The sequence below is a fragment of the Marmota marmota genome, unplaced genomic scaffold (genome assembly GCF_001458135.2).
Source record: "Marmota marmota marmota unplaced genomic scaffold, marMar, whole genome shotgun sequence".
Classification (NCBI taxonomy): Eukaryota; Metazoa; Chordata; class Mammalia; order Rodentia; family Sciuridae; genus Marmota; species Marmota marmota.
In genome coordinates this window covers 4,351,399-4,372,971 of record NW_025999999.1, presented here as the reverse complement: position 1 = coordinate 4,372,971, position 21,573 = coordinate 4,351,399, and the positions used below count along the sequence as shown (strand labels likewise).

Here is a 21,573-nt window from a genome sequence, read left to right as displayed (position 1 = left end):
AGAGAAGGGAAATTGCATGGAAATGGAAGGAGACCCTCAGGGTTATACAAAATTACATACAAGAGGAAGTGAGGGGAAAGGGGAAAAAATACAAGGGGAAGAAATGAATTACAGTAGAGGGGGTAGAGAGAGAAGAGGGGAGGGGAGGGGAGGGGGGATAGTAGAGGATAAGAAAGACAGCAGAATACAACAGACACTAGTATGGCAATATGTAAATCAATAGATGTGTAAGTGATGTGATTCTGCAATCTGTATACGGGGTAAAAATGGGAGTTCATAACCCACTTGAATCAAAGTGTGAAATATGATATATCAAGAACTATGTAATGTTTTGAACAACCAACAATAAAAATTTTAAAAAAAAGAATACTATTAAAAAAAACAAAAATAAATAAATAAATAAAATAAAATAAAGGCTTTGTGTCTGACTACAACTGAAAAATATTTATATTAAAAATAATTTTTTTAAATCAGTGTTTTGGGAGACACGCTGTCAGAGCCCAGAAGAGAAAACAACCCTATGAGATTTTACGTGGGATCCAAGGTTGGAGGCTTCAAGATAATATGTGGCAGATCACAGAACCTGCCACACATACACCCCACAGCACAAATATTTTCAGTTTGGGTCTCACCCTATTGGGGAGGCATACCTGGGGAGCACCCCAGGGTTTGTGCTGTCCTTGGAACATACAGCCTAGGGAGCTCCAGAAGAAAACTCTTCTAGGTGACCTCAGCATTCTCACTGGCTTATTAACTTAACTGCAATGCAAAGCCCAGAAAGTTCTAGAGAGAATCTTAGCTAAGTGAGATCTGCATTCTGAGCTGGCTCCTGAATGCACTGCAGCATAGGCATTGCCCCGCTTGGAGAGCACAGCCCTCAGGATTAAGAAGACAACTTTGCCAAGCAAGTTCCACACACCTTGCTAGCTCTATTAGCAGTGCAGAGCAGCTGAAAGGGACTCCAAATAGCTTCAGCCACAATTCACTCCCACCCATCACCTTGGCAAGCACAACAGAAGGAGCCTGGTGGGCTGGGGGGTAAATCCTAGCCTTCATTCTATTTTGGTTTTCTTTTTCATTTTTCTTTGTAATTGCTTTGTTCCTGCTTTCTCTGTCCCTTTTAAATCTTTTTATTTTCTTTTACTTATCTTTTTATTTTGCCCTACATTTTACTCTTCCTTTTCTGTTATTGTTTTATCTTTAAAATTTTTCTTATGCTTTCTTTTGTCATTTTATTTAATTCTTTATTTTCTTACCCTTTCTTTTCTGTTGTTGTTGCTGATATTTGTTTTTGTCTCTTTTTTCCTCTTGTGGTGATTGAGACTGGATTTTGTGTGTGTTAGAGAGGTGCTCTGCTACTGAACTTTGCACCTCGCTCAGCTGAGAGGAATTGCAATAGCACCAGCTCTGACCTAGACCCAACCACATCTTAGCAGATACTTCAACTTAAAGAACAGGGTGGGGGGGCTGGGGGATGTGGCTCAAGCGGTAGAGCACTCACCTGGCATGCGTGCGGCCTGGGTTCGATCCTCAGCACCACATACAAACAAAGATGTTGTGTCCGCCAAGAACTGAAAAATAAATATTAAAAAAAATTCTCTCTCTCTCTTTAAGAAAAAAAAAAGAACAGGGTAGATGAAAGCCCCCAACTTATGATATACCCTCAAGTGTTCATAGTTAGGGGACTCTGACATTCTACTGCTGGAGAGTTGTTACCATGGTAATAGCAAAAAAAAACCCCACAATTTCCATGAGGGTCCTCGGCATCATTTGTTCCAACACCCTGTTAGGTAATACATCATTAACAATTATGAGTATCATAGCTCTGATCCTGGCCCTTGCCTCTCCACATGAAGCACCAGGAACTGCACTAGTGTCTAAACCTGTAATCCGAAGCTTGGTCTCTGTCCCCAATGCCAATCAATGCCAATTTAATAATGAGGACACAGTTTTGAGAAAAAGGAAAAAGTAGGTTTTTTGCTTTGCTAGCAAAGGAGAAACACAAGGGGACTCCTGTCCCATAGGCTGTGACTCTTTAGATCAGGAGGGACAGGGAGGTTTTAAAGGAATTCTTCAAGCATTACATTCCAGGTGTGCTCTTGTAGGGGGTCCCAGGGCTCCCTGATTCACTTGTTCATCTGGGAGATATTCACTTCCAAGATCCTTATCAGGCCTCTTCTTCCTGTAGTGGTGAGTTCAAGGGCAGTTAACTAGAGAAGAAAAGGTAACACTGTCTCCCAAATCTTGTTAGGGACTGGGAGATAATAATCCTGAATATAAATGGTCTTAATTCTCCAAATAAAAGATGCAGACTGGCTGAATGGATTTTTTTAAAAAGATCTAACAATATGCTGCCTACAAGAAACTCACCTCACCTTCAAATCCATACACAGGACTTAAAGTAAAAGGATGGAAAATTATATTCCAAGCAAATGGAATCCTAAAGCAAGCAGGAGTAACTATATTTATATCTGACAAAATAAAACTTTAAAACAAAATCAGAAAAAAATAATACTATATATTGATCAAAGGAACAATTTATCAAGAAGACATAATTATTATAAATATACCAAATAAGTACCAATTATATAAAATAAACACTACTGAACATAAAGGGAGAGATACCACCCCCATACAATAATAGTGGGAAACCTGAGTATCCCACTCTCACTAATAAGTACATCATTCAGACCAAAAAAGAAAAAAAAGAAACATCAGAATTAAGTTATATTATAGGTCAAACTGACTTAATATATATGTAGAATGTTCTCTTTAATAACTGCAGAATACATATTCTTTTCATAGAACTGTTTCCAAAATATATCATGTATTAACTCCTCGTCCAGATTAGTATCTAATAAGTGAAAGTTCTGTTTGAGGAACTATTACTTTAGTTAGTACAAATGCAGATAGGATTAAGAACTACTGGGTAAAGGATGGAACCCAGGTGACATTTTAGCTAAGACACCATTCACACAAAACTTTGTGTGGAAAAGACTGATCAGGCAAAAGCCTCCAAAGATCAATCATGTGGACCTTGCAGTTTTGCTTAGAAGGGACTCACTGTCTACGAAATGGAATTGGAGGTTGAGGTTGGTATTCTGACCAAGGCATAGATCATTCAGGAAGTAGGAGTAGAAGATAGGTAGTGGGAGACTGGGAGTGGGGGTTAAACATAAGTTTGTTGTGGCTTATTGGTGGAGGTAGGATTAGGCAGGTGGTGGTATAGAACTAGCAGAGTATGGGAAGTTAAGGATTTGGGGACAAGAAGAAGCAGATACCTGGAAGGCTGTATATGGGCTAACTGTTCACTGGTGAAGCTTAGTGGGGTGCACAGATGTAAAGAAGAGAGGCAGTGAGGGTGAACTGGGGGGAATGAAAATATGGGCAAAAAATACAATGTTAGTGTTCTTTCATTTGGCTCTTGCTTTCTTATTCTGTATTTGCCTTTTATCCTTCTTTTCTTTTTTTGCCTTTTCTTTTGCTTAAGTTATCCAAAACATGGAACCAGAATGTATTAAATGCAGTTTTATACATATTAAATGCAGTTTTTTTTAAATCTTAATTTAGAAAGTAAGCTATCATTTTCTCTCTCAAAGAAAAAGAAACTGAATTTGTTTGCTTTTTATTTCTGTCTTTAGTTAGTATTCTTAAGTGGAAATAATTCTTTAAAAGGAGGCTATTCTTCTGCCTAAAATACTGCAAAATGATAGCAGTCAGCTTGCTTTCTCTTTGTGTTCAAACAAAATCTTTCCTTAATCCTAGAAAAGAAGACAATGTGCTGATATGTTCTCTGATTCTCAGACCCTTTTGGGTTCCGTAACCAAAGATTTGTAGGGTGTTAGAAGAAAATAATGGGAACTTTAGGGTACCACTATTTTAAATTCTTTGAGATTTTTCTCTAAAGGGAAGAAAGGTAAGGGAATGGAAACATTCTATTCTGAAGGGATGTGAAATTTGACTTTGAAATTGTGACATTGAAATTCCTGATAGCTGAATAAATCTGATTATTTCTATCAGCTAGAAATAATATACATTCCAAACACTAGTCCAAGGAATTTAAACTCTATGTCCTGGTCCTGATGCAATTTGCCATATTTATTCATCTAGAAAAGCAGTGCATATTGTGATTAAACATTGTTAGATCTGAATTCAAATATTGGCCTGTGATATTTACTTCTTTATTTTTATTTACTTATTTTTAAAATATTTTAGATGTAGATGGACACAATACCTATTTGTTTATTTTTAATGTAGGTCTGGGAATCGAACTCAGTGCCTCATGCATGCTAGGCAAGTGCTTTAGTACTGAACCACAATCCCGGCCCCGGTCTGTGATATTTGTTAGCAAGGTATTTAACTTCTATGAGATCCAGATTTTCTACATATAAAACATACACAATAATAGACCCTACCTAGAATCCAGAACATACCTGGCTTATATTAAACACTCTATAAATATTTATTGAAAAATTATTATTATATAACATTGTGAGGATTATATATGTGGTATCTGATACATAAGCATTCAATGTATATTAGCTTCTTCACATCATCATCATAATCCTTATTATTTACTTCCTTATTTAAAAGGGAACATTTACTAAAATGAAAGAGAGGGTTTTATTTGTTTCTAGGATAGTGACAACGTCTAAGCCTTTCTTCTAAGTAATCAGAACTGTCTATCTAATGTATACTTAAAACCTTTAATGTAATCATAAGTACTTAAAATTTTAAATCTGATACTTAATATTTCTCATTTACTACAAACAACTATTGTTTCAATCAGTTATATACATCTCACTTGTTTTTTATATATAGAGACAGCAGCAGAAAGAAATTTTTAAGCACACAAAAGATTAGGGAGAATTTAATTAATACACAAGGTATATAAACCATTTTGTGAAACAATTTAGGATGAAGCAGCCAACCATAAAATAGATCAAAACAGGAATCATGATGGAGAAATGGGGGTAAAAGGATTTACTATAAATATAAAAGGAATGTAAAATTTCTATATTTAAAGATAAAGGTTAAATAGGTATAATTATAGTTTAAAATAAATATTAAAACTTTTGCTTTAGGAAATATGGGTTACAAGTACACCAACATAAAAAGACTGAAAGATGGAAAGAATAAGGCAGACTAAGACCCAGGGAACAACATGTGTAGTGAGTTCCATGGTTGCTGGCTTCTCATTGTTGTTTTTTCTTGTATATCCTGTATTTGGTGTTAGAGAGGTGGTCACCGATAAGCACAGAGGGAAAAAAATACCCTGACAAAAGTCAGCCCTTTCTAGTTAAAGGATCAGAAATAGGAACAGTCAAGTAAAACAGAAAACTTTTGAACAATAGCTATACTATTCTAGTCAAATACCACAGAAAAACTGTAATCCCACCCCAATCCTAACCCCCATCAGCAAAGATTTCTACCCTCACAACACAATAAGCCACTTCAGTGTAGGCCAAATGAGGAGGACTGAGACTTTTATTCCTGCCAAATAGAAACATAGAATGACTCCCCACACTCCCCACTCAGGTGTCAGAGGGGACCAAGTGGGGAGCCTGGACTTCTACTCCCAGCTGATGGTAATGAGGTGTCTTCTTCCCCACCCCAACCTAGGACAATGTCAGAAGAGGCCTAATAGAAAATCAGGACTCTCATTATCACAGTGGGAATGAGGTCATTCCCTGGCCTCTTCCCTGTGACAGTGGAAGGCAGGTGGGGAGCAGTAATGAGACAGTGAGGGCCTAGTAGGAAGCTGCAACTCTCATGCCCATCCACCAGTAATGAGGTTTCCAGACCCCTGAGTGTCAGTGGAGGCCAAGTTGGGAACCTGGAGGCAGTCTCTCTTCTTGACCTGCCAGAGTGGTATCAGAGGAGGCCAGCTGAAACAGAAGATTGTCTCGACCCCTCGCCAGCAAGGGAAACACGACACAGGATTCTTCTTTCAACAGTTTATTCAGGCCTTGAGTCATGTATCATCTTCTAGCGCCCGCGCCCGACACACCCAAGCACAGCTTAATAAAGCCCCCCGCATCCCAATCCTAAGCCGCTACGTGGATCTCTCTCATAGGGTGGTACGCGCCAACTCTCCATAAAAGGAGTTGTTTATCACAGGCCACAGTGGAAGCCGGCGCCATCTTCTAATGGCGGCCAGGGTCTATAAAAATGGCTTACCACAGAAGATGTCACAAGATCTTCAAACTCATAGCATAATACCTGAAATGTCTAGGTGTTATCTAGAAAACATTTGTCATACTAAGAACCAGAAAAATATAAACTAATGTGAGAAAATACAATCAATATATGCCAATATTGAGATAAGAAATATGTTCAGGTTACCTGAAGATTTCAAAACAGTCATCATAAAATATTTTAATGGCAACTACAAATACTCATAAAACAAATTAAAAAATAGGAAGACTCTGCAAAGAAATAGGAAGTCTCAACAAAGAATTAACAGATATAAAGAACCAAATGGAAATTTAAATTTTTAGTACTGAAAAACACAAAAACTGAAATAGAAAACTTGGTGGATGGCTTCAACAGCAGATTGGAAGAGATAGAGCAAAGAAATCAGTGAACTTGAAGATCAAATAACAGAAATCATTCATCTGAACAACAAAGAGAATGTAGACTGGGGAAAACCATGAACAGACTCAGGGATATGTAGGACTAAAAGGAGCTAATATTTATATCATAGGGGTCTCATAACAGGAGGAGAAATAGGGTAAGACTGAAAGAAGTACTCCTCCAGGAAATAATGGCTGAAAACTTCCAAATTTGGCAAACAATATAAACCTATAAATTCAAATAGTTGAGCAAACCCCAAACAGATAAATTCGAAGAAATCCAAACCAATGCACATCAAACTTGTGAAAACTGAAGATAAGGAAAAATCATGAAAGGCTCTCTCTCTCTGACAACAAAAACAATTAAAGGATACCTGCTCTCAAAACTTATAGACAAACAGCAAGAGGGGTGCTACCAGGGAAACCAGGAAGAAAATCACAGTATTCCAGACCTCAAAGCAAGCTCACACAGCCCCAGACATTGAGACAAAATCAAGGACTCTACCAAGCAGATACAAGTGGGCACAGAGAGGGAAAATGTCTATCGGCAAATAATAATAATAATAATAGTAATGATAATAATAATAATGATGATGATGATGATGAAAATCAATTCAAACAAAATCGGGCTTTTCTGTAAGAAACTATGGGCTAGAAGGAAATGACAGGACATCTCTTAAATGACAAAGGAAAAGAATTGTTGATCTAGAATCCTACATCCAGTGAAAATATCCTTCAGTAAGGATGAAGAAATCATGACTTTTCAGATGAAGAAAAACTAAAGGAACTTGTTAGCAGAATAACGACTAAAGTAAATTTTCTAAAAAGAAAGGAAATGGCAAAAGAAGGAAACCTGGAACATCAGATGGAAAGAAAGAAAAACAGAAAGGTAAAAGATGAATTGACACAATGGACTACTTCTCTTTTTATCAAAAAAACTTATGTTTTAGTTGTAGTTGGACACAATATCTTTATTTTATTCATACAGTGCTGAGGACCGAACCCAGGATCTCACAGGTGCTAGGTGAGCACTCTACCGCTGAGCCATAACCTCAGGACTACTTCTCTTGAGTTTTCTAAATTATGTTTGATGGCTGAAGCAAAAATTTTAACACCCACTGGTGGGTTGCCAGAGAAAGGGAAATAATACCATTATCTTTCACAACAGGCAGTTGGAATATATAGTCTGAAGTTGAATATAATTAAACCAAAAGCTAGTGACTCCATCCTTTAAATTTTTTCACTAAAAAAAATGCTTTCAGGAACTAATATCTGATATTCATCAATTATTTTTGAAACTACTTACTTCTTTTCTTACTTTCAAATACTATTACATTTTATTGCGAAAACAGCATCTATGGTATCATAACATTGTTCTAAAATTATTTATATCTTTTCATTATGCATATATAAGTGTGTATATATAGCTATATGTATTTATACAAACAGATGTCTATCATGATTTTACTAAGTGTTGGTAAAAGCATATTGGTGTGATTATTAAACTTTGTATTTTTTGTTATATGGTAAAGTTTCAAAATGCATATATATTTTTGTTACAGGATCATGAAGTTGTTCTATTTTAAATCATAAGTTAAAAGAGTATAGCAATTAATCTAATGGAAAATGTAATTTATTTTAGAATATTAATGATTCTCAAATTAACACAAAATTACAAATTCCGAAATATAAAATTCTAGCTATCCTACCAGAAATGGTTTCTTTGGAGATCCATTCACATTCCAGGTCAATTCACATTCCATACAACACAAAACCCAACTTTATATTTATCCTAGTCTTGAAACCTAACTGGTAAATGAATCTCTCACTCTTTCAGTCCCTCTCTCTCTTAGCACATGTATAAGCACATGCATGTGTGATATACACATATATTCATAGCAAATTGTTCCTTAAAAGGTTTCATATAGTGAGAGCTAGGTTTTCTTTAAAAGTAGAGAAGTGGAAATTGTAATGAAATAATATTTATATAAGATTTTCTTTTGATTCAATATTCCACATAATGAGCATCCATCAAGAAGGTATAGCTGTATAACCTTGAGTTTTCTTAGGGAAAAAGTTATGTGCAGGAACTAAAATATGCAGGGTGTTGGTGAGTATAGCTAGAAAAAGGGGGCGGGTTGTGCCTTTATGAATACTGAGTGTCTAGATATAAGCATCAGAATGCAGAATGAACCTCTGGTTTTCCTGCATATATGATGCATGCAGGTTAGCACATGTGATTTATGTCCTCACTGAGAAACTGAAACAACCACAATGTCTCCATAAATCTACCTCAAACAGGAGATTCCTGAGAGTAAAAACTGAGGTATTTAGAAGCCTAGTAGAGACTACTAGATGTAGAGTCAAAAATCTGTACTGGTAAGTGACCTTTATTAATTGACCTCCCTTCCAACATTCTGGATCTCATGTCCTCTTTGGTCATTGGTAATCACCTGGTCAGTGTGTTTTTACCAAGGCTCAGTTTGTCTCTTTGTAGAATAAGAATGATCTTTCCCCTCAGTTAATTGTTCTTGTGTGGTATTGGAATGAATATTGTTATTATTCAGCTAATCTCTGACAGATACTCATTAAGTTTGAACAAGAATTAGAAGTGAGTTCTCCAGGTTAACCTTTTTAATTTTCATACCAATAACCATATCCTCTCAAAGGAAAACCTCTTTATTATAAACTCTTGGCAAAACAGTGTAATGGAATTTTGCTGTAATGAATACTTATGTAGTACTTAATATAACATGAATTGCTTTCACAAATAAGTCCCCATCTTGTGGCTTCTCCTCACACTTTTCCATTCATCAGGCAAAACAGGGAGGCACTGTTAAGGAAGAGATAGCTTCTTTATCTCTGCTGAGAATGTCACACATCTCCAGCTAACTTGGGCCCTGAAGGGACACATGACTTCTTCTCACATTACTTTGGCCTGTGAGAGGGGCAGAAAAATACAGGTTCAGACCAGGAAGCTCCTTTTTAGCAATAGCTCTACACCATGGAAAGGAAGCACAGATCATTGATAGTCAGTAAACTATCTCCAACCTAGTCAAGGGAGCAAGCCCAGATGAATATGGAAGCACCTCATGTGCTTCCCCAACCTCAAAATCCCAGCCCGAGTTTGTTGCTGTATAATTCTTACCAACAGTTTATATACACATTTTGTCTTAGGTTTCTGGTTGTTTGTGCCAGATGGTAATTCCAATACCAGCTATTCTGTCATGACTGGACAGAAAGTACTTCTTAATTTGGTTTTAACCCAGAATTTTCTAAACTTACTTGACCACAGAGCCCCCTTTTCTTCACATAACAATAACTAAAATACATTGAACAATATTTGTGGGGGAAAAAAAGTAGAGATACACTGCCTCCATGCCTTTACTTAAGTTCCCCACATTTTTTATTCTGTCATTGTTTTGGTTTTGCCTTTATTGTGTTGCAATTGTTCTGCTTTCTTGAGAAATTTGAATTTAGTCCAATATTGTTTAGGGGTCAAGATGGTTGAAATAGGCAAGACTAAAGGCATTTGAAAAGCAATTATACTTGATTTTAGGACAGAGTAAGCACAATGCTCAGATGTGCTCAGACACTTGGCAGCTCAGAGTGCAGGGAGGGATTTAGGGTATTTGTTACTTAGCATCAACCTTATGTCTGGTTACCTACTGGTTACTGAATCTCTATGAGCCAGAGTTTCTAAGTATTCATGAGGATTAAATGACACTATATGTAAAATAGCTAGCAAATAAAAAGAAACTTGATACATTAAATGTTCCTCTCTCCAAGTTCTTCTAGTTAGTACTGCACTAATTTAATTATAGTTAAATTGTGCTGTTCTGCCACAAACAATGACAATTATATGAAAAGAGGTCAGGGAAAGGATGTGGGTGGTAACTGTATAAACAATATCAATTTACAAACACTGAATTTTTTTAAAAAAGTACTACACATAGATGGTTGGATTCTGGCAACTTAGAACCCTGTTATTCCTATTATTGATACCCCACAGTTAAATTTACCAGAAAGGTAATGAATTAAGCTTCAGACCCCTCTCTTGCTTTGATTCCTGAGTGCTGGCAGTTGCTAAGAATTATAGACTATTCTAGGGTGGGAGGAGAGATTGCTATCAAGAAGCATTTCTATGTACATATTTCTGGTAAGTTACCTAAAGGGCTCCCAGAAAGAAGAGATTTGATTCTTTAAGTTTCAGGGAGTTTGTTGATTTATTTTGTCATTCTATGTAAATATTTACTTTTAAGCCTAAATTTGTATTCTGTACATCTTATCTCTTCTTAAAAAGGACCCCACAAATTGTGTTTTAGACCCAAAACATATGATCTGCTCCTGTCTGCAACTCTGGTGCCATTACCTGCTGCTACACTGAAAAACCCCAGAGGTGCCCTCCTCAGCGCCCACTCCCATGACAGGACTTCCCTACCCTGTTCTGTTCTCAACTTCCTGTACAGCTCTCCTCAGTACTGTTGGGATCAAGGTCCAGCTGTTTGAACCTCTGCCAAAACATAGCCTCTCTTCAGACACAACCCTGGATACGTGAGGGGAAACAATCTGGACTTTAGGGTCAGCACCCAAAGTGTACAAGGAGTTGAGGGAGAGAAGATTGGGAGTGGGGCCCTCAGCACCGCACTTGAGCTTCAGAGCCATCCCTTTGGCTCCTGTGGCTTAAATCATTCAGGCACTCATTGTTTCATTAAGTACAGTTTTGAGTACCCTTTATTTGCATGTGGGATTGCCCATAACCCTGACCTTTACTTGTACCATTTGCCTACAACATTTTTCCAGAATATAAACTCTTTCAAATTCCTGAACTCCAACATTCTAGCCTGCTGTATGACTCCTGCATGGATTTACACATAGCGATTCAAGCAAGTCACAGAACACATCTATATTGTCTAGGATCTTTCTTTGTAACTGTATCATTTCATTTAAATTTCCAGCCCAAATAGTTCTCAGTACAAGGTAGGAAGTTTCACCCATTGAAGAAAAAATGAAGAATAATGTAGCCTAAGAAGGAAAGCCCCATGGCCAGCTGGCCCATGAAGAATGTGCTCAGCAGGAGTCCAGGGTGATGCTTTTGGAGGAGGGGCAAGGGCAATTTATAAAGCTTTATAGAGACTTAAATCAGCCTTCTCCAGTGTTGGACTTCGAGGTGTTTTATATGTCAACAGGGTTGTTCTAATGATTATCCAAGCTTCTCCCCCTTCAGTGGGGAAAGCCCTGATTTTTATGGAATAACCTGCCCAGTCAGCAGGCTTGGTGTTAAAATTCTAAGCAGACTGCCCCCCCCCCTTGTCCTTGAAAGCAGCAGGCAGCAAAATAAGTCCGGAAATTCCTAAGCATTGGGAAGCCAGCACTAATGTAATTACCTGAAATAAAAGAAGGGGTCAGAAAATAAGGGGCAAAGGTTTTTCCTCTTAAAGTAAAAGGCCAGGTAAACAAAACCAGCTGCCCTTGGAGCCAACAAACTTCCCTCATTAAATGTTTTAAGAGGCTAATGGGCATAAGTGGCTAATTGTAGCACAATTCTGAAGTCTGCATGTAGGAGATAGGGAAGGGGGTAGGTGAGGTGGCATTGGGATTAAAGCCTGGCTGACAGAGTCAAAAAGAAGGTAAGACCTGAACCTGGTAGAGGATCCATAAGTGTCCAGAATGGAATTAAAATAAGAGTAAGATGCTTTGACCTTTCGTTCTTTCAGTGTCCCTCTAGATGGTTTTGGATATCTCAGTTGGGGCAGTTTTAAGTTTATATGCTAATTGAAATAGGATCTGGAATAGATTTTTAAATAGCTAATTAGAGGAAATTTTATGTGTATTAACTTTGAAAGCTCTGGAAGGTTTTATAGAAAATTTTGACAGTGGTTCTCTCTAGGTTTTGAGCTTATAGGTGATTTTTCATTTTATATTTCAATTTTGTGCTTATTTTCTAACTGGTGCACAATGAGCATTCATTTCTTTTATAATAAAAATTAAAGGGCACTATTTCAAATAAACCAAAATGAAGTGTATTATACAAGGAATAAAATTTAAATCTCAGATGGACAATAGAGTTGGTAAATAAATTGGTAAGTGGTTAAACTTACTTTGTATACTCTGCTGTCCTTGCCACCTCCATGATGTATGCTTGATAAAACCTGCCAATCTGGAGACAGAAATGAAGGTTGCCGTCATGAGCAAGACAAATTATTTGATCATGCATGAAGGTTTCAACCTTATTGCATTTGTAATAGTTGCCAAAAAGGTTATTACAGCACTGCCTTTCTTAGCTTCAGCTTTTAGTTGAACAGCTTAGTCACTAGTGGTGTGACTGTAAGAGATGCTGAAGTTTCAAGAAAACTTGAAGGAGGACCGTGATTTACCTAGAAGTAACAGTGTAGGTGATTCTAAAACCATTCTGTCAGGATTTATGTGGAAGTTGTCAGAACACCTCTAATTGATCATTCGTTTCCCTCTTCCTCCCCCCAATTTTTTTTCCCTCTAATTTATTTGGTCTTCAGAGACCTTTGTAGCCATTACTAAATTAGTTAATTAACTCTTGGGGAAACTGGTGAGATAAAGGTGAAAATCATGTTTATCTTCCTAATGAGAAAGAAAAGCAGAGAGAGTTGGTCCCAGATCACTGGATGTTCAGTCGTAATTTAGCTCTACTTCCTTTTACACAGACTTTGTTAGAAATCACCATCATTGGAGCTAGGCATTTAGCTCTGTGATAGAGTATTTCTCTAGCATGTACTAGGACCTGGGTTCAATCCTCTGTACTCCCCCACCAAAAAAAAAGAAAAGAAAGAAATCACCAATATTATATTTTTTAACAATCTGTTACCAAATGGTCACCACAGACTACTTCACCTCCTTCATATCCAAATCTAAGTGATATATTGGGTCCTCACTACAGGGAGCCACCATCAAAACCAAACCTCTGAAACAGGAAGGAATTTTTTCATAGCCACAGATTGCCCATACTAAATGTTTTCTTAGAAGCTTCACCATTACAAAGGATAAATTCAGAAAGCTAATTGTTCAAGAGTCAAGAAAGAGGCTTAGGAATTTATCAGATGCATACTCAATGCTTAAATCACCCCCTCTATTAAAAATAATACCAAATTCTGGTGACCAAAGTTCCTATTTCCATACAATATAAATGTAAGTATGAAGTTGTAAAGAAAAGTTGCTGAATCTTATCAATATAATATGAGGTTTCCTTTGACACCCAAATGTGAATTGAACTCAGATCAAGTTTATTTAAAAGATGCTGTGAGGGGCTGGGGTTGTGGCTCAGCAGTAGAACGCTCACCTAGCACGTGCAAGGCCCTGGGTTCCATCCTCAGCACCAATAAAAATTAAATAAAGGTATGTGTCCAACTACAACTAAAAAAATTTTTTTTAATTTTTTTTTTTTTAAAGATGCTGTGATGGGAAGGGATCCTTAACTGGGTAAAGGTGACAGCAATCCCCTGGGCTATACTTCAGAAGCATTTCAAAGGGTCTCTGACACCCCTGTTAACTTCCATTATTTGCTTGGAGAGCGCCTCTGTAGCCATGGTTTATGCATTACATATAAGCTGGAGAAGAGCTCCAGGTCAACATTTATGTCTCAACTTTTCTGTGTAACTCCTCAAAAATGCAGCTACTTGGTCCTACTTGATATTCTTCATTATCTTTGGTATCTCAAACAGAATCCTATTTGTTACCTCTGAAAATCTGTACCCCAGACTGACTATCCCACATGTCCTTGGCATCTGTATTCTTCAGAACATTCTCTCTCATGAGCATATACCCCTGAGTCCTTTCCTTGCCCTCACCCTCACTAGGCAATGAGTTCTTCCTTCATAGCCTCTCACTCTTACTTATTTTGTGACCTCTTATTGAGACCCAGACCACTACTTACTTGCATTATTAAGATAACTTTGTCCACTGGTTTCCATACCTGTAGCTTTTCCTGCTGTTATCTAATTCACAGCATTCAGGAGTAGCTCAAAACCGACTGAGAATCATTGAATTCAGCTTGGTAGGTTAAAAATTAGGTCAAGAATAGGCTCTAAAACCTCAAGTCAAAGTTTTAATAAAAAAATAGGTGCTCTTCTCTGAGGTGTACATGAAGGACGAATTGGACTTTTTCTGGGTCCAGAAAAACCGAATATTAGTCATTGAGTACACAGTACCAGGCAATAGACTTCCCTCTGCCTCCCACCTGCTGGAAATCCTGCTCTGTTCCTTTCTCCTTCAAATCCTATAGTGGATAATTATGCTCCTCTCTGGAGAGAGGCTTCCCCTGCACACCCCACCCATTGCCTCTCTGAGTTTCTGCTACATTAATTGGTAAGGAACCTGACAGAGGAGATTTAGTTATTTGCTATTCATCTTTGATATGCCAGGCCCTGTGGCCAGCATTTTTCCTTATTTGGTCAGTAAAGTAACCCTGTGGAAATAATATAGGTCTGGATTCTTTTTAAACCCCTCTTAAAGAAAGGGAAATCCAGTATCACATAGGTAGTAGTAAGTGGCAAAAAGATTGAGCCAGGATTTTTTAATTCTAGAGTCTGTGTAAAAAGTGATAAAAGAAAGGTGATAAAAGAAAGAAAAGTGATAAAAGAAAGGTGTAAAAAAGTGAAGGAAGCTGCACATTGGGCCATGTATTAGGTGGACTAGTGAGGGAATCCCACATACTGAAAAGCTACATCTGGCATTTTTTATCTCAATATATATTAAACAATATGTGTTGCTGGTAACAATTATGAATTTTGACCCTTAATATTATTTACTGGGGAACTAACAAAAGGAAAAGAGGAAATTATATGTTTCATTAAATAATAAAAGAATAATTACAGTGTTTGGCATATGCCTACTCACTGTATGATAGATAACAAATATTCATGTCTTCAACCATGTGTTAAATTAGTATTGCAGAAACTATTATTAATTTACACTGTCACAATATGCCTAGCTTTTATGTAATACACCATCTATCTCAACTTTAAAAAAAAATCAAATGTGCTAATATTGAAGACTAACACGAAGAGTTTGTAAGAGATCTTAAGGAAATGGCCATGCCTGGCACTGTGCGTTGCATATAATAAATGTGTGTTGAATCTGAATCTTAGCTTACCATGGATGAGGTGAAATACCATATCATTGTTTGTTTTAGTCCCTAAGTAACCATTAAAAAGTTTAGAAATATGTACCCTTTAGGACAGCATTTCCACTTTTTTAAAACTCTATACTTACACATAATCTCATTAATCAGTTCTCTATTCCTTATAACCCCATATTTGTGAGCTGAAAACTAGAAAAAGTAGAAAAGAACTAAAAGCATTTGGGTATCTATTGTATGCCAGGTATTTTAGTCTTGTTATATCCTTAATTTGCAATTGATCCAGAGAAATAGATGTGTTAACCCTTTTTAAAAAATAAGAAAACTGAGTTGGGCATGATTCGGCACACCTATAATCTCATCTATGGGAGGTTAAGGCAGAAGAATGACAACTTAGTGAGACCCCCATCTCAAAATAAAAATGTAAAAGGGCTGCAGATGTAGTTCAGTGTTAGAATGTTTGCCTAACATGTGTGAGGCTCTGGGTTTAGTCCCCAACACCACACACACAAACACACACACATACACACACACACACACACACACACGAAGAAGCTAAGGAAGAAGAGGAGGAGGAAGAAGAAAAGAAGAAAACTGAGGCCCATAGAGACTATGTAACTGTGTAAGGTCTTCTTACCAATGATTTAAACATTGAATACTGTGGAAATGTCTTGAAGTGGTAAAGGAGGCCTAGGGGATCTCAGTAAGTGGGACTTACTCAAACACCTATTTTAGCAAAAAAAAAAAAAAAAAAAAAGGTTTAAAAATCTAACCATTCCAATATACCACATGTTGTTTGGGAATTTAACATTAAAAACAATTTTCACATAGTTCTATAATATGTACTGATGAGTGGATCTCCTATTAAAGGTGAAAAAGAATCTATCACTAGTCATCAACCAAGGAGACCTTAGTGGGTCATAAAAGGCACCCAGGAATCATAAGTGTTTAGAAACTGACTCAATTCAGTTCAATTCAGTTTTGCAAAGATGAGGATGAGGGAAGGTTTGAGGTAATGAAGGTCACCATATCCTGGGCCAATCTCAGTTTAGTTTTCAGAAAAAGAGACTCACAAAGGAGGCCCCCATAAAACTGCATAGTCCTGTTTTGGTCAACTGTTCACAATATCATGTCAGCATTTGATGTTTCACTTTAGCTAATAAAAACCCAATGGGTACCAACTGTTTACTATTTTAGAAGGGGGCTCTTGGCTTTAATTTGTATTATTTATTTGTATACTTGTTCATTTATTCACTCATTCATTCATCCCAGAGGTAGTGGGAGAAGGTTGACTAAGGTATTTTGCCAGGGAAGCAAGCTGGAGATGTTTGAGACGCTCCTTGCTGCACTGAGTCAGATTGCTACTTTGGTGTTTATTTTATTTAAAGGTTTGAAAACCTATCAATATGTGTGAGTATTCCTTGGAAAGTCTTCACATATTTTATCACTTTAAGGTAGGGATAGGGATGGGCAAAGAGATGAGTAGAAAGTCACTTTCCCAAAGGAAAAAATGCAGCTTTTTCATGTATCCAAGTTGTATTATGGAATTCCTGTCAGTTCTCACAGAGCCAGCAAGGGACTTTCACATGACAAAGGTTGGGAAAAATATCACAGTATAGCCTACAAATGAAAATGGAAATAGAGAAGATAAAAAGCCTATGATTGGTTTGAAAAGCACTCCGGATCAAAACCTTTTAGGATAAGAGCCAGGTAGATGCCTGGGCTGTTTCCTCAGCATCCTCAGCAACAGAGACTTCTGACTAGAGAAGTATACTTATAACCCCCCACTCAAGATTTTATCTGATTCTTATTTTATTTTTATTCCAGTTGCTACATTGATGGCCGGGTGGTCAAGGTGATGGACTTCCTGAAAACTCGCCTGTTAGACACACTCTCTGACCAGATTAGGAAAATTCAGAAAGTGAGTAAAAGTATCCTGGGAAGAAGAGTGAGTTTGGGGATAAAGCAAGGAAAAGATAACAGGGTCTGAGCTGTATTTCAGCACTTTGGGAACCAGTATAGAAAATAGTACAATCCAGGGGCAAGAGCTCCCTCTCACAGTTGATGATTACTGTTTATTGTTTTTCAAATTCAGAAGGGTTTGTACATGCTACATCAAGGTTTCGAAACTTCTTTCTTTTAACAAATGTTGGTAAGGATATGGAGAAAAGGAAATTTTTACACATTGCTAGTGGGAATGAAAATTAGTATAGACATTTTGAACATGAATGTGAGGTTCCTCAAAAACTAGAAATACAGCTACCTTATGATCCAGCTAGCCCAATTCTGGGTATATATCCAAAGGAAATGAGATCAGCATATCAAAAAATTACCTGCACTTCCTATTTATTATAGCACTATTGACAGTAGCCAAAATAGGAAATCAACCTAGTGTCCATTTATCCACCAACAGATAAATAGATAGAGAAATTTTGTAGCATTCCATACACAACAGAATATCATTTAGCCATAAAAAAATAATGAAATCCTGTCATGTATGGCAAAGTGGATGGAACTAAAGGACATTAAGTGAAATATGCCAGACCCAGAGAGACAAGGGCTGCATGTTCCCTCTTATTTATAAAAGTTAAAAAGTTTATCTTCAACTAGAAAAGTATAGAATGATAACTACTAGAGGTTAGGAAAAGTGGAGAAGAAGGGGGATAGGGGAAGCTGCATAACAGGTACCAAAACACAGTGAAATAAGAAGAATAAGTTCTAGTGTTCTACAGTACAGTGGGGTGAGCATAGTACACAACAATCTGTTATATGTTTTATGAAGACAGGATCTTGAAAGCTCCAAACATAAAACAATGATAAAAAAATAGAAATGTTAATTACTCTAATTTGATCAGTACAGGTTTTATACATGTACTGAAATATCACACAGCACACAGTAAATATGTACAATTATTAAAAGTTAATTGAAACAAAAATAAAATTAAGAAATAAATTGTCCACATGGGAAATATTTCAAAGTTAAAAAAATTAAAGTTTTTTGCATCCCTCCAATTAATACTTCTTTAAAAATTAAATGCAATTATAAATTGTTTTTAAAAGTTCTCTATTTTAATAATACATATTTTAATAGTTTGTTTCTAAATTGTGAGGTTAGCAAGGGAAGAATAGGTTTACTATGTTATTTTCTTCTCAAGAATTTGTATGTGAGATCTCTATATCTCATCTATACTAAAAATAGAGATCACAGAGATCTGTCTTTAATAATGGTCTAGTAATTCTACATGCATATTGTTCTAGGGTCACATTTTGAGATACATTGGATTAGTTAATTCTGACTTGTGAGGATTTTACGATATAATTTCCACAAGTCTCTATAAGATAGCATATCTTTTGTTGCTCAGTCAGTTTATTTTTTAGGAAATGGAGATTCTATGAATGCTCCACTGTCTTTTGAGCAAATAAAACAAATCTCAACAGGTAGAACTCAGTAAAGATGGAATGAATGAATAAATAAATGGATAAATGAATTAATAGCTCATGTCTAAAATTAGCTCTGAAAGAAAATCCTATTTGAAGCAATCATAGACAATCACCTTTGAAAGCTAAAGTGGAAGTCTGTACCTTGTTTTCCTATTCACACCAATAAATATCACACTTAGATTACAGTCTCTTGAGTCTTCTTGTTCTCATGAGATTTTAGAGGCTGAGAACCCCAGGACTTCTGATTTCTAATCTAACTCCTCCTGGGACCAGGTACATTGGCCAGCATCCTTTTTTGTCACTGCCTCCTGCCATTTACTAGGCAAGAGGAAGTAAATGATTTAAAATATTTCTACCAGTCTCTGTTTGACATTCAATTAGTGAAAATATGTACTAAACACTTAGCAAGTGCCAGGCAAAGTGGCAGATGCTAGGGATACAGAATTGAATAAAATGTGGCCTCTGCCCTCAAAGAACTCAGTTTTAAGTTTTAATATTTACTTTGAGCAACATGAAACATATTACCTACTGTAACTGAATGTCAACTTATTGAATACAGCAGCTTCCTAATCTCACTGTGCTAATCTAATATTGTATATTGCTCTCTAGAAGGAGGGAAAGATTTTCTTTCATTTGTTCATTAATTTGTCCTTTTTTAAATTCAACAAATATTTATTGGGTATGTACCATGTTTCAGGCACTATTCTAAGTGTTTAGAGTATAAAAATATACAAGATAGTCAATTCCCTTTATCTTGGCTTTTAAAATTCTGAGTCAAAGAGTTGTGATTAAGAAGTGATATCACAGTGCTAGAGTGAAGGTTTTACTGTGCTCGTGTTATTAGGTAAGTATGGCTTTAGGTCCTAAGTAAGTCAGAGGTGCTGGGAGTTAGGTTCTTCTCTTTCTCCCCACTTTCCATCACCCTTCACCACTGCATATTCCTTAATGGTTACAGAACATTCAAACCCCGAAATTGTGACTAAGCTTACCTCCTGATTTATCTAGGGCTTGCTTTATCTAGAGGCTGAGAACCCTCAAGACCAAAGAAAAAAGGCTAAATCCTGCACAATTGAGATTCAGACCTTTAAAAACATGTCTGATGAACTTGAAGTGGGAAAGCCCAGTGCCATTGCAAGTAACTAATTAAAACAAATAAAAAATTTTAAAAAAAATGGAGCCCCTAAAAGATATGACCTATAGAAGACACCTGGAAGAGGAGGGCTTAGCAGAAGGCAAAAGGAACATGCCCAGAGATCCCCTCAAGCCAAGGTTCCTGTTCTCGTTATTTCTTGCTTGCAACAAATTAACTAAAAACTTAGTGGCATAAACCAAACATTTATTATGCCAATGGGTTATATGGGCCAGGAATTCCCAGCACAGGAATGGTTTGTCTCTACTCCACAATGTCTGAAGCCTCAGCTGGAAGACTTGAAGACTGGGGTGAGGCAAAGGTTGTATCAGAATGGCCAGAAAGCTCAGCCAGGCCCTCATCTAGCGGGTAATGCCAGCTAACAGCTAGTACCTCAGCTAAGGCTGATAGCCAGAGAACTTGCATTTGAATTCTCTATGTAGCTTAGTCTTCCTCCCAAGGTTCTAAATTCAGATGTTCAAGAGAGAGGGCAAAAAATAAATAAATAAATGGAAATGTGTGTGTGTGTGTGTGTGTGTGTGTATATTTCCTTTCATTGATTGATTGATCTAGTTACTTGATCTCCCTGTTTGTTTATACACACACACACACACACACACACACACACACACATATATAACTAAAATAAATATTAACTCGTACTACATGCTATGTAAGTAAGTTTTGCCTTGAAAATGTATATAAAATGTAAAGATAAAATTTTACATTATCGGATAGTAGAGGATAGGAAAGGCAGCAGAATACAACAGACACTAGTATGGCAATATGTAAATCAATGGATGTGTAACTGATGTGATTCTGCAATCTGTATACGGGGTAAAAATGGGAGTTCATAACCCACTTGAATCAAAGTGTGAAATATGATATATTAAGAACTATGTAATGTTTTGAACAACCAACAATAAAAAATTAAAAAAAAATTTTACATTATCCCAACAACAGAATGGAGATTCAAGGGTTGTAGGGAAATAAATTGAATATATTTCAAAGAGAGAGAGAGAGAGAGAGGGCCAGGTGGTAACTCTATGACCTTTTCTAACTCAACCTCAGAGGTCACAGGACATCACTTCAGCCACATCCTTGAAGGAGTTGCCAAGATCCACAAAGTTCAGACAAGAAAATAAATAAATTCCTCTTGATGAGCAAGTGGCAAGATTCTTGAAAAGCATATAGGACCAGAAATATTTTTGCAGTAATTTTTGCAAAATACTTTCTGCCACAGTCCCATCCTCCCTGTTTCATTTGCAAGCTTTAAATCATTCCCCTGTCGCGTTTTAATTTCTCAATTCTCTTTTTCA

At 36.8% G+C, this 21,573-nt stretch overlaps 1 protein-coding gene across 1 annotated transcript in view; it reads left to right on the top strand.

Moving 5' to 3' along the window:
- Positions 1-21,573, top strand: part of Hpse2 (heparanase 2 (inactive)) — a 660,291-nt gene that overhangs the window by 487,028 nt on the left and 151,690 nt on the right. Inside the window, exon 7 of the mRNA XM_015494621.2 lies at positions 17,512-17,605. Within this exon, the coding sequence (XP_015350107.1) occupies positions 17,512-17,605 (94 nt within the window). The remainder of the gene's footprint in view (positions 1-17,511; positions 17,606-21,573) is intronic.